General features: G+C 57.5%; 1 gene segment (V, D, J or C); it reads right to left on the reverse strand.

Moving 5' to 3' along the window:
• Window positions 1-3015: 3015 nt before the first annotated feature.
• Window positions 3016-13153, reverse strand: LOC140896788 (Ig gamma-1 chain C region-like). The segment is given in 6 exon segments: window positions 3016-3356; window positions 3692-4018; window positions 7058-7369; window positions 7747-8043; window positions 11649-11766; window positions 13061-13153. Coding segments are annotated over 6 exon segments (1488 nt in total).
• Window positions 13154-13276: the final 123 nt, after the last annotated feature.

Raw genomic sequence — 13276 nt, forward strand, 5'->3', positions numbered from 1 at the left:
CCAAAACTCATCATCCCTAGACACACCCCTCTATCCATCCATCCATTCATGATAGCAACCCCCCCATCCAACCAGCAGTCCACCCCTAAGACGCACCCCTCCATCCATCCACCCACCCACCCACCCCTGCCCGTTGTGATGAAATGAAGGATGCAGAGCCTCCCAGGTCTCATTTCACTCGTCCCATGTGGCCATGGCCCTACACCCTGGCACTGAAGCTTGGCCACATGTTGAATTTCTCTGTGCCTCAGTTTCTCTGCCTGTGAAAGGTGGCTCAGGATCCCTCTGAGGTGGGTGAGGTGCCGGGATGCTGCCATGGTGCAGGAGCTTCCGAAAGACCAGGATGGATGGATTTCACACGTGTGCCTCTATGACCCTGATCCCAATGTAACTATACACCCAGAAGCCACATCAGATGGAACGCAGCCACCTCTGGGCCTGTTTATACAGGACTCTCTTGCCAACCTGGAGTTGCCTCGGCTGTGGAGATTTTGAACACTGTTGTTTTTAAGAACAGAGTCACAAGAATTTTAAGGACGGGATCTAATGTTTCTCTCTGACACATAACAGATGCTGCTCCCTGAAGCACGGTGCCCCCTACTGAGCCCCCTGCCCTAGAGATGTCTGGAGAACAGGTGCATGGATCTGTGTGGGTGCATGTTTGTCTCTCTCTGTGTTGTGTGTGTCTCTGTATGTAGAAACACGACAGCCCAGGTGGGAGGGTCCCTGGGTCATTCCATGTGACAGGTGTGTCCATCTGCCCTGGACTGAGCTCTCTCTCAGCCAAGCTGCACACGCTCTTTCTCTGTGTGCCCTTGCACGGCCCCCAGGATAACAGCCCTAACACTGCCGCTGCAGGCTACCCACTCTGTAATGCCAGGTGCGAGCTCTGTGCTCGGCACTGGTGGGTTTGAGCCCTGCGCTCGCCCATCCAGCCTTGGGGCTGATACACACATAGCGGGGAAGGTGTGTGAGTGAGGGGCTGGGTAGGAGACGGGGCTCATGTGGGGGGCCATAGGGGTATCTGCCTCACCTTCCCACCCCACTGCCTGGGCCCCCTATGTCACCAGAGCTAGTGAGACTTTAACTGAGTCCCTGCTAAGTGTCCTCTCCAGATAACAGCCCTACTACTGCTGCTACTTTGTGGGGACTGAGTCCCAGCAGCTGATCCTTTCTGTGAGGTGTTTGCCTGACGTTGTCCTATCTCCCCGTCCCCAGCTGCCACTGAGGGTAAGGGGTGGAGGGAAACCCCTTAGCCTCCTAGCCAGCAGAGGAGGTGGGTGTGGGGGTCACGGTATTTTAATTACCTTCCCACCCTGACTCTGTCTGGAAAATCCCCATGGGGCATCTGCTCCTCTCTGAAGTGGACGGGGGTGTAGGGTAAATTCTGATCCTGATACGGTGCCCCTCTGGGTATGCATGGGTTGTAGCCTAGAGGGGATCTTGCCTCAATGAGATGCCAGGGATGGCTTGGCCATCCACCGATACACCTACTCACCCAGCCATCCCACACTCCATCCATCCTTATCTCTAACCATTATCTATATCTTCCACCCATCCATATAGATCTATACCCATCCATTCCCCTACCTCCACATCCATCCACATCCATCATCATCCCTACCCATCTATCCATTCATCCTCACCCATGTCTTCCATCCATCCACGCAACCCCATCCACTTATCTATCATCCCTTTATATATTATCCATCTCCAACCATCCATCACCATATGTCTCTATTAACACACTCAGTCGTCCATCCATCCATTGCCACATTCACCCATCCATTCATCCTCGTCTATCTGTCACTATCTGTACCAGCCCATCCATCCATCTGTCCATCACCATCCATCCACATCGGTACTGATCCATTACCATATGCACCCACCTACCCATTCATTTATCCATCCGTCCCCACCTATCCCCATCTCTAGCCTTCCATCTATCGCAGTCCATCCACGGCCATCCATTTATCCATCCCTTCATCCTTCAGAAGGGGTACCCCTCCTACCTTCACCATAGATTTATCCATCTATCCCCATCCACTTATCCATTGGCACCCCACCCAGGAACCATCCACCCATCATTCCCGCAGTGCAGCAGAGTCTAGTGGGACTGGGTGAGACTCTGAGAACACCTGGGTTCTGTTTCGAGCTCAGTAACGGATGTGACCTTGGGCAGGTCCCTTCCCCTCTTGGTGTCTCTGTCTCTTCTCCCTCCTTCTCCGTTTAGGTGTGAGCCCTTTGACACAGGGACAGTCTCCTACTGTGTCTGTGCCATACCCAGCCCATCAGGGCCCTCTCTGAGTTGGGGGTGGAAGTGCTACTTTAATCCAAATAATAATCTCTCTCTCTCCTTCTCTCTGTGATATCTGTTGGTCTATTAGTCCTTCCCTCTCAAGTATGTATGTATCCATCTAACCATCTCTCTGAACACTGGGCCTTCCTACTGACCTGGGTTTGGTCATGGGCTCTTTAGTATGTGTGTGTGTAACTGTCCATCTACCCCCCTCTCCATCACTGCTTCTGTGTTGTTTTTGTATCCATGTATGTACCCATCCTTCCTTCCTATGGCACCAACCCGTCCTTCCTTCTATGGCATCAACCCATGTATCTACCAGTCCTTCCTTCCATGGTATCTACCAATCCTTCCTTTGATGGCATCAACCCATGTATCTACCAGTCCTTCCTTCCATGGCGTCAACCCATCCTTCCTTCCATGGCCTTTACCCATGGATCTACCCATCCATCCATGGTGTATATGTATCCACCCATTCAGGATCTGGGAATTGGCATCCCCAGACTTGTAGCATCTCGGCTTCTCCCAGCCTGCAACCTGGGACCTCGTCCACCTTGGGCGACCTGCAGATTTGACCCAGTGACACCACAACAAGGAGACCTGGGGGTGAGCACAGACTAGTTCCGTTTATTCACTTGTCGTCATTGCGGGCACAGAGATTATTTACAAGAAGCTGTTCTGGACAATACTAACAGTGGGGCTGGGAGGAGACGTCTTCATTTACCAGAGACTTTGCTGATGCTGCGTTGGGTGAACTTCATCTGCAGGGCTTCGTGGATGACCATGCAGGTGTAGGTGTCCCCGCTGTTCCAGCTGGCCTTGCTGACTTTCAGCTTGCTGTAGAGGAAGAAGTTCGAGTCGCCGGCTCCGTCCTTGATGGGCTGGGTGGTGATGTATTCCATGCTCTCGTCGGGTTTGTGGTTCTTCATCCACTGCACCGAGATGTCCTCAGGGAAGAAGCCCCGCACCAGGCAGGTGAGGCTGACGGAGTCTTCAGAGCTGCTCAGCTCATCGTTGTGGGGGTGCAGGAGGTAGATGCCTGGGCCAGAGCGCCTGCCTTCGGTGCGTGGGGATGGAGGACACAGGGGAGCCATGCACATCACTCAGCTGGGCCACGTGGGGAGAAGGAATGTATGTGTGTGTGTGTGTGGGTGTGGGGATAGAAACATCCCCTCTCTCCTCCAGGATGGAGGGGCTGGGGACTGGGAGCTGGTAGTCCTGGAGAGCAGGATGGGGGATAGGATGGTCTCCATCTCACGTGGGGATGCAAAGGGACCCAAGGCTGGGATCCCAGGTTGTTGGGGGTTGGGGCTTCCCCTTAAGGAGCATCCCTCCCTGCTGGGGGTGGGGATAGGGGAGTCTCTCCCCTTAGGGACCCTGCTCTCCTCCTACCTGGCTTCTTGGAGATGGATTTGATGAGGGGCGAGGGCAGCTCTGAGTGCTCCACTTTGCAGGTGAAGGTCTCTCTGGCATCCCAGTCGCGGGTGAAGATGGGCATGGAGCTGGAGGCGGTGAAGGTGCCATTGAACTGCTCAACGATGTCCAGGCGATCAGAGCTAATGGACTCTGGCTTCTCCCCTGACCAGACCACCCGGAGGCTGGAGTTGCTAGGCAGGTTGACCACCAGGCAGGTGAGCATGGGGCTCTGGGCCACATACAGGGCGGCGGGAGATGGGGGCACGAGGAAGACCTGGATGTTGCTGAGAGATGTTGTTTCTTCTGGGGATGGGAGAGCCCAGGTCAGCCACTAGCCCTGGGTTCCCCTGCCCAAGCCCATCCCAGTCTCCCCCGCAGTCCTCTCCCCCGTCGAGCCCAGCCCGGCCTCCACCTCCCCAGAGGCAGATTTCCAGTAAAACACAGGGTGCCCTGGCACAGGGCCCCCCAATGACAGGGGCCCCAGGGCCAGGCAGATGCGAGGGCAGAAGCTTGGTCTTGCCCAGTGGGAGATTTAGAGTTAGTGGGTGCCTGGGCTCAGTTTCATTTTTGGGGCCCCTCCTTGGGACCCAGCCAAGAAAAAGATCATTCTCTCTTCTCCCCCCCCGCCCCCATTTCTCTCTCTTGTTTTCTTCATCCTCCTCCTGTAATTAATAGGAAGTAAATGAAAACAAAAGGAGGTACCTTGACTGCTGTTGTCGTCAAACTTATTTTCCCACAGACCACTTGAAAATCGCTGGGGGTCTCGGCAGACATGTAATGATCTTTCCGAATATTGCGTGTACCGTTCGCTAACGATTGTAAAGCGCTTCGGATAAGAGCCCTTTGTAGAAAAATGTTAGAAAAGGTGGGGTGAGGGGTGTGGCCAGGAGTTAGGGTGAGGGAGGGGGCTCAGGCAGGGGGTGCAGGGTCTGGGAGGGAGTTAGGGTGGGGGAGGGGGCTCAGGGCTGGGGCAGGAGGTTGAGGTGTGGAGCGCTTAGCTGAGGCAGGTCTGTTTGGTGCTCGGGGTGCAGGTGGGGATGAGGGGGGTGCAGGAATCAGGGAGGGCAGGGGGTTTGAGGGCTGTGAGGGGGCGCAGGAGTCAGGGCTGGGGGTGCAAGGTCTGGGAGGTAGTTAGGGTGCAGAAGTGGGCTGGGGCTTGGGGCAGGAGGTTGGGGTGTGGAGCACCTACTGGGGGCAGCTCTCGTTTGGTGCAAGGGGTGCCGGTGGGAATGTGGGGGGGGTGCAGGAGTTCCTGTTTGATGCTCAGTTCAGGGCTGGGTGTGTGTGGGGGGAAGTGCAGGAGTCAGGGAAGGCAGGGGGCTGCGAGTGTGTGAGGGGGGTGAAGGGGTCAGGGCTGGGGGTGCAGGGTCTGGGAGGTACTTAGGGCATGGGAGGGGGCTCAGGGCTGGGGCAGGAGATCGGGGCATAGAGCGCTCACCTGGGCCAGCTCCGTTTGGAGCGAGGGGTGCAGGTGGGGATGTGGGGGGGTGCAGGAGGTCTTGTTTGGTGATTGGGGGGATCCGGGGTGGTGCAGGTGTCACGTCAGGGGCTGGGGGGCTGGGAGCGTGTGAGGGGGTGCAGGAGTCAGGGCAGGGGGCTGGGGTCGTGGGGGTGCTCCCAGCCCCCTGCCCCGAGCGGCTCACAAGAAGGGGCGGAGGGGGTGGCATGTGTAGGGGGAGGGCCTGGGCCCTGCCTTTGCTCCGCCGCTTCCCCCGGCGCCCTGCGGCCCCACTCCTCCCTCTCCCTTCAGGAGTGCAGGCCAACAGCTGTTCGGCGGCGGGGGAGGGGCAGGGAACAGGTGGGGGAGGGGGAGCTTGGCTGCCGGTGGGGGCGGAGCCTGCAGCGGGAGCCCCTGGAGCCAGCGGGACCAGACGCAGATTTACAGTAAAACACAGGGGTCCCCATACTCCCCTACACACACCCCTGCCCCCCAGCCCCTTGCCATGAGCCGCTCAGGGCAGGGGGCTGGCGTGACTTAGGGCAGGGGGCTGGGAGCACCCCTAAGACCCCTGCCCTGACTCTTGCACCCCCCCATCCTCACCACCACCCTGAGCACCAAACAGGAGCTCTTGCACCCCCCACATTCCCCCCTCCACCCCTTGCACCAGATGGAGCTGCCCCAAGTAAGCGCTCTGCACCCCAACCTCCTGCCCCAGCCCTGAGCCCCTCCCGTGCCCTAACTCCCCCAAGACCCCGCACCCCCAACCCTGAGCCCCCTCCCGCACCCTAACTCTCTCCCAGACCCTGCACCCCCAACTCTGAGCCCCCTCCCACACCCCAACTCCCTCCCAGACCCCACACCCCCCTGCCTGACCCCCTCCCGCACCCTAATTCCCTCCCAGACCCTGCATCCCATCTGAGCCCCCTCCCGCACCCCAACTCCCTCCCAGACCCTGCACCCCCCACCCTGAGCCCCCTCGCGCACCCTAACTCCCTCCCAGACCCCGCACCCCCCACCCTGAGCACCCTCCCGCACCCTAACTCCCTCCCAGACCCCGCACCCCCAACCCTGAGACCCCTCCCGCACCCTAACTCCCTCCCAGACCCCACACCCCCCACCCTGAGCCCCGTCCCGCACCCTAATTCCCTCTGAGACCCCGCACCCCATCTGAGCCCCCTCCCGCACCCCAACTCCCTCCCAGTCCCTGCATCCCCAACCCCGAGCCCCCTCCCACACCCTAACTCTCTCCCAGACCCTGCACCCCCCACCCTGAGCCCCCTCCCACACCCTAACTCCCTCCCAGACCCTGCACCCCCCACCCTGAGCCCCCTCCCACACCCTAACTCCCTCCCAGACCCTGCACCCCCACCCTGAGCCCCCTCCCGCACCCTAAATCCCTCCCAGACCCCGCACCCTCTGCCTGAGCCCCTCCCGCACCCTAACTCCCTCCCAGACCCCACACCCCCAACCCTGAGCCCCTCCCGCACCCTAACTCCTGGCCTCTCCCCTCACCGCACCTTTTCTTACATTTTTTTACAAAGGGCTCTTATCCGAAGCGCTTTACAATCGTTAGCGAACGGTACACGCAATATTTGGAAAGATCATTACGTGTCCGCCAAGACCCCCAGCGATTTTCAAGTGGTCTGTGGAAAAATAAGTTTGACGACAACACCAGTCAAGGTACCTCCCTTTATTTTCATTTACTTGCTATTACTTACAGGAGGAGGAGGAAGAAAACAAGAATGAGAAACAGGGGTGGAGTGGAGAAGAGAGAATGATCTTTTTCTTGGCTGGGTCCCAAGGGGGGCCCCCAAAGATGACGCTGATCACAGGGCCCCGCTCCCTCTACATCTGCCACGGCCCCGTCTCTTCCGAGGCAGCCTAGTGCGAGTGACCGTCACCTTTGCACTTGTGGGCATGGTCCTGGATTTTGATTCCGGTGTCCGGGTGCGACACCTGGCAGATGTACGTCTTGCCCTCCTGCCACTTGTCCTCGGAGACACTGGCCTTGCTGCGGGTGCTGAAGGTGCCATCGGCGTCCTTCTTGGCAGGGTCGGTGACACCATGAAGTGGCTCAGACTGGCCTTCCACCAGCCATTGCACCTCGGAAGGCTCGCGGGAGAAGCCGGAGATGAGGCACACCAGCTGCACGGTGCCTGGCTTGTGGGTGCAGGAGTGGAGGACTTCCACCTTGGGTTCAGAGTGCTGGCCCTCTGGGAGAAGGGTGGCAGGGGTTACTTTTTGTACAGACCCCTGCTGAGCCCCTCCGCCTTGCTCCCCGCAGCAGGGTGCCCCCGACAGAGCCCCCCGCTCCCCGTGGCACGGCGCCCCCGACGGAGCCCCCCGCTCCCCGTGGCACAGTGCCCCCTTTGGAGCCCTCTGCCCCTTTCCCTGCACTGCAGCACCCGTCACTTCTCTCGGCGTGGTGTCTCTCTCTCTCCGTCCATCCACCCACCACAGCGACTCCCTCGGCTCACAGCGCCGGCAGGCTCCCATCCTCTCTCCCTGCCACAGTCACTGGATCAGGGACCTGAGAGACCCCCAGCCCCTCCCCTTCCCCGCCCCCCGGGCTGCGCCGCGCTGTCCCTACTTGGGATTTCCTTGGAGATGCTGGAGCTGGTGGGCTGGTGTTGTACGTTGCAGCTATAGGTGTTAGACTCCCAGCTGCTGGCCGGGACGGTGACCTGGCTGCTGAGCGCGTAGAGGCCGCTGGAAGGTTGCAGCAGGGAGGGATAGGTCTTCACGCCCGAGGGGGCGACGCTTGGGCTCCACGTCACGGTGACCGGCTCGGGGAAGTATCCTTTGGCCAGGCAGCCGAAGGTGACCTGGGGGGTGTCGTCGCCGGTGCAGGAGGTCAGGGGGAAGACAGACGGGGCCGTGGGGCTGACTGCAAAGGGAGAGAGAGCGAGGCCATGAGACGCAGCCCCTACCCCGCTCCATGCAGCACGGGGGCCCTAGCGTGGCCCTGGGCCCAGCACTCAATGCCGGGGGAGAGCGTCCCCTAACGGAGCCCCACCCTGCTCCATTCAGCACAGCAGACAGCTTGTCGTGAGACTGATGCAAGGTCTGTGTGTAAGTGGGTGCCTGAGAGAGGCTGCCCCCGTCTTCCCGGCGGAGTCACAGAGTCACCAGGAGCAGGGCCCCCAAATCACTTAGCGCTAAACAGGCCCTGTCTGTGGTCGGGGGCCCCATTACACGGGTGCTGCAGGGAGACACAATGACAGACAGTCCCTACCCCAAAGAACTTACAGGCCAAATAGGCAAGGTAAAGGAAGGGTCAGAGGGGAAACTGAGGCAGAGGGCGAGGAAGGGACCTGGTCACAGCAGGTCAGTGGCACAGCAGGATACAAAACCCAGGAATTAGGTGCCAAAGTGCTCAAGTGGCAGAGAAATTCTCCTTGGAGAAATCACAGCGTCTGCAGCTAGAAAACAACCCAAGTTTTTGACCAAGGAACTGAAATTGGGGGACACTTCTGGGCTCTCGGAAGAAGTGTGGTACCAGAAACGTTTGGGTCTTCTGGTCTCCAGCTGAAGACATGCAGATGTTAGACCAGCAATTTTAGCTTGGGTACGAATATTAAATGTTATATTCTCACTAGGCTCAGAGGTTCATTGCTAACATCATCAGTCCCTAGTGGCCAATTAGCAATTCTGTCACTCAAACACACATTATTAGAGTCCTGGGAACTCACTTGAGACACTGGTAGGAAAGACTGGGACTGTCCAAATCAACCTGGGACATTTGGGCCCTTTGGGTTAGAGTTCGGGTTATCATTATACATAGGGGAGGAGGATTAAGGGTTAGGGTTAGGTGCTGGGGTTAAGGGCTAGAGGTTGCTGTGATAGAATTAAGGGTGATGGTTTAATGGTGGGTCAAATACCTTTCCACTCTCAAGTTCAATATTTGATGTGTTGTGATTAGATTTCTAGCCAATTTTGAAGCCATTCAACCATCAGATTCCTACCGGTTCTGCTGCCATTTCCCAGAGAGAGTTAGTGAGACTCTGGGGTCCTATCCCAAGGGGCAGTTTGCCACGATGACTCATAATTCTGATGCTGGGATGCTTGATACCCAACTGGAGACACGGAAACCCTAGTGCTCAGAGGGTCAAGGTGGGGAGGTTAGGGTTACAGCTGGGGTTAAGGTTAGGGTCATAATTGGTCATTCGTACTTGTATCACAGTGTCATACTAGAAAACCTAATCTAGGATCAGGGACCCATCGCGCCAGGAGCTTTACAGAGACTTAAGGATGAGGACTTTACTGATCCCAGGACCATTGCAGCCTAAGCAATCTAAAGTCAGGGTTGGGGGGATCAGGTTGGGACGTTAGGGTTAGGGGTTGGGTTTGACGAGAGGGTCAGAGTTGAGGGTCAGAGTTAGGGAGTAGGGGCTAGAGAGCTGGGGTTCAGGATGAGGATAGGACTACAGGGAAAGGGCGAGGATTAGGGTGTTGGGGTTAAGGAGTTGGTGCATCTGTCCACTGGGGTTAGGATCCTGGTTAGGGAGTTAGGACAGAGTTGGGTGTCTAAGTAGTTGGGTTTAAGGTTTGGTTTAGGGTCAGAGTTTTGGGGTTAGAGTAAAAAACCTTCCCTCCCCCAAACTCAGTAGTCGACTGGTTTTCACGCCCCCTCGCGCACGACCTTTCTAGCCAGATTCCCACTCAAGAAACACTCATATTCTAACCAATTTGGATTAAGATTTTGCTGGACACTTTCCTAAACTCTACAGGAGAAATCTCCCAAGAATTCCAGTGGCCTCACTTTCTAGAAGCCCAAACTTGAGGTGCACTGGGGAGCAGTTACCGGGGTCTGCATCTCCAGTGGGCTTTAGCCGGAGACCTCAGAGCTCATCCCCCCTGGAAAGGAAGCCCAACGCGTCACCAGCTGAATGCGCCGCAAAAACGGAGCCAGCTCAACTGAAAGGCCAAATTAGGAGCCTGAACTCTGAGCTGTTGCCCGAAGAGGGGCTGCCAGTTACGTCCAGCCCCAGGCAGCCAAGCTGACATCTAGCTGTGCTGGGAACTCCCCACGCTCGGCCCTCAGCATGGAGCATGAGCACAGAGCTGGTGGAGGGAGGCTGGGACGGCTCAGAGAGACGTGTTCCTGCACTCGGCAAGTTGAGGGTTTTACCTCTGACAAGGGACATGCAAAGGGAAATTTATGCCTCAGTTTAGAAAGTTTTCGGTAGCAAATATTTGCGACTGGGCTAAAGAGAGGAGACAACAAAAGCCCCTTAGAAACAACTCAGCTGTTCCCCCAAACCTCTAGTTTCAGCCCCCCCAACCCTGAGCGCCCCATGTCTGCTTATGTCCCTGAGTCCTGACCCCCAGCCTCCTGCTAGCCCAGCCCTGGGCTCCCCCCAGACCTGCCGGTGCCCCTCACTCCCAACACACAGCCCCCTGATATCTCAGCCCTGCCCCCGCAGCTCTGCTGGTGCCCCCTCACTCCCAACCTGCAGCCCCTGCTAGCCCAGCCCTGCCCCCCACAGCTCTGTCTGTGCCCCTCACTCCCGACCCGCAGCCCCCTGCTAGCCCAGCCCTGGGCTCCCCCCAGCCCTGCCTGTGCCCCTCACTCCCATCCCACAGCTGCCTGCTATCGCAGCCCTGGCTCCCCCGAGCTCTGCTGGTGCCCCATCTCCCAACCTGTAGCCCCTATTAGCCTGGCCCTGGGCTGTCCCCACTCTGCTGATGGCCCTCACTCCCGACTCACAGCACCTGCTAGACCAGCCCTGGCCTCCCCCCAACTCTTCCGTTGGCTCTCACTCCCGACCTGCAGCCCCTGCTAGCCCAGCCCTGCCCTGCAGCCCTGCCTGTGCCCCACACTCCTGACCTGGAGCCCCTGCTAGCCCAGCCCTGCCCCCTGCTAGCCCAGCCCTGCCCCCCACCCAGCTCTGCTGGTTCCCCTCACTCCTGACCTGGAGACCCTGCTAGCCCAGCCCTACCCCCCAGCCGTGCATGTGCCCCTCACTCCTGACCCGCAGCCCCCTGCTAGCCCAGCCCTGGATCCCGCCCAGCCCTGGCTCCCACCCATCTCTGCGGGTGCCCCTCGCACCTGACCAGCAGCCCCTTCTAGCCCAGCTCGGGGCTCCCCTACCCAGCTCTGCCTGTGCCCCTCACTCCCGACCCACAGCCCCCTGCTAGCCCAGCCCTCGGCTATCCCCAGTTCTGCCTGTGCCCCTCACTCCCGACCCACAGCACCTGCTAGCTCAGCCCTGCCCGCCCCCCCCCCCCAGCTCTGCTAGTGCGCCTCAATCGTAACCTGCAGCCCCTGCTGGCCCAGCCCTGGGCTCGCTCCCTACAGTTCTTTCAAAACTGTTATCCCAGCTTATAGGTGGAGAGTGAGATAAGCACCTCTGTTCCCCTGTTTCTGCAGGGGGCGGGGGGCACAGTCTGGCCTCCCCAGCTTATCCCCATTTATCTCTGATAGGGTTAAAACACCCTCTGCACTCATGTGAGAAGCCAACAGCAGCCACTTTCCTGTAATTTACTCACCATGTTGGGTCGTGGTCCGGCACTGTAGACCGGGGGGTTCTGTCCGGGAGTCCAGCTCTGCTCTGTGGCTGTCGCATAGCTCTTCTGAGGTATCTTTGCCTGTCAGACATCCCCTCTCCTCCCCCCGCAGAGGGTAGTCAAGATAATTATAGATTGAAAACAAGAGATGATACCCACTGGGGAGCTTTCACTGTTACAGCTGGTGAGAAGGTGTGAAAATTGGACAGGTGGGTGAGCCCAGGGGGCTAAAACTGGGGTGAAAAAACAACATTGGTGTGACTTTCACTTGTGGAAACTTCCCCTTTTCAGCCCACGTTGTTTGTTTGTTTGTTGGTCGGTTTTCCCCAGAGATTCAGCCAGGAAGGTCCCAAAGCTCAGAAAAGATTGAGGCCTCCTGGGGGCTCTTTTTGAGAACCTGCCGTGCGGGAGGGTGAAGAAGACAACTTTAGGGCTGTCCTGGAACTGGGGATAGAACCCAGGAGTCCTGACTCTCAACCACGCAGGATGGATAGATTGATAGTGGGTGTATTCGGGGATAGATAGATGTCCTGTACCTAGGTGCACACAAGTATCATGTCTCCTTCTAGCCATTATTCTTTCTTTTAACGTCTGCTGGCAGTTTGTCTTTATTATACAAAGGGTTTCTTCTGGTTCTCGCTCCTGTGAAGGTGGTGAGAAGTAGTTGGGTGGTTCCTCGCACCATGACTGGTGGTGGAATGTCCACTGCAATTTGACCTGTTTAGAACTCATCAATTCGTGGAGTTTTAGGGCAGAAGAAGGGATCACCGTGATCGGCACGTCCCCCAGCGATTCCTGGCCCAAGCCCCCACTTTCTGGTCGAGCAGAGCAGTTAGAAAGAGAGGCCAAAGCTGGCTTTAAGGACTCTGTGTCATGGAGAGTCCACCAGAATCCAGAAATAAGGACTGTAACCACCAAAATACTGTAAAATTGGGAAAGCCAGCTGGGAGTGAATATTTCATCCTCAGTGAACTTCCCCTGGACTTGTCAGTGTCCCAGAGAGGCAGATTGAAGAGCCCAGAATCCGAGGTGTATGGTTTGAAAGATCTGTTTGCACAGAAAGGGCAGGGACCGGAGGAGAAAGCGCGCGTGTTGAGTTATCTCATCCATCCATGACTCATGGAGGGCTCTTCCCTAGCTTTAATGAATGGTCTTGTCATCAAACAGAGGAAGGGACTTAGGGAGCTGGCTTTGGTTCCCAGATCTCCCACAGGCTCCCCCTGTCACCTTGGGGAAGCCACGTCATCTCTCCAGGCCTCAGTTTCCCCATCTGTTCAACAACAGTACTGATGCTCACTTCACACTGGAGAGCTGAGGAGGGCTGGACTCACATTGTGAGGCGCGTGGGGAATATTTCTGCCTTATAAAGGACCAGAGTCTCCTCTCAGCATCACTTGCACAAAACCAGAGCTAGTCCTCTGGAGTTGCTCCAGGTTTACACTGGAACAGCCGAGGTCAGAATCCCATTTCTCGTGTTTTTCCTCCATCGCTCCGACACCACTTCACAATGGAAAGATAAAGGGCGAGAGAAGGTCTGCGACAGGCCCACGGTTCCACAGCAGCTGGGAATAGAACCTCAGAGTCCTGACTCCTTTCCCAGTGAATTGGCC

Source organism: Lepidochelys kempii, chromosome 13 (genome assembly GCF_965140285.1).
Source record: "Lepidochelys kempii isolate rLepKem1 chromosome 13, rLepKem1.hap1, whole genome shotgun sequence".
NCBI lineage: Eukaryota > Metazoa > Chordata > Testudines > Cheloniidae > Lepidochelys > Lepidochelys kempii.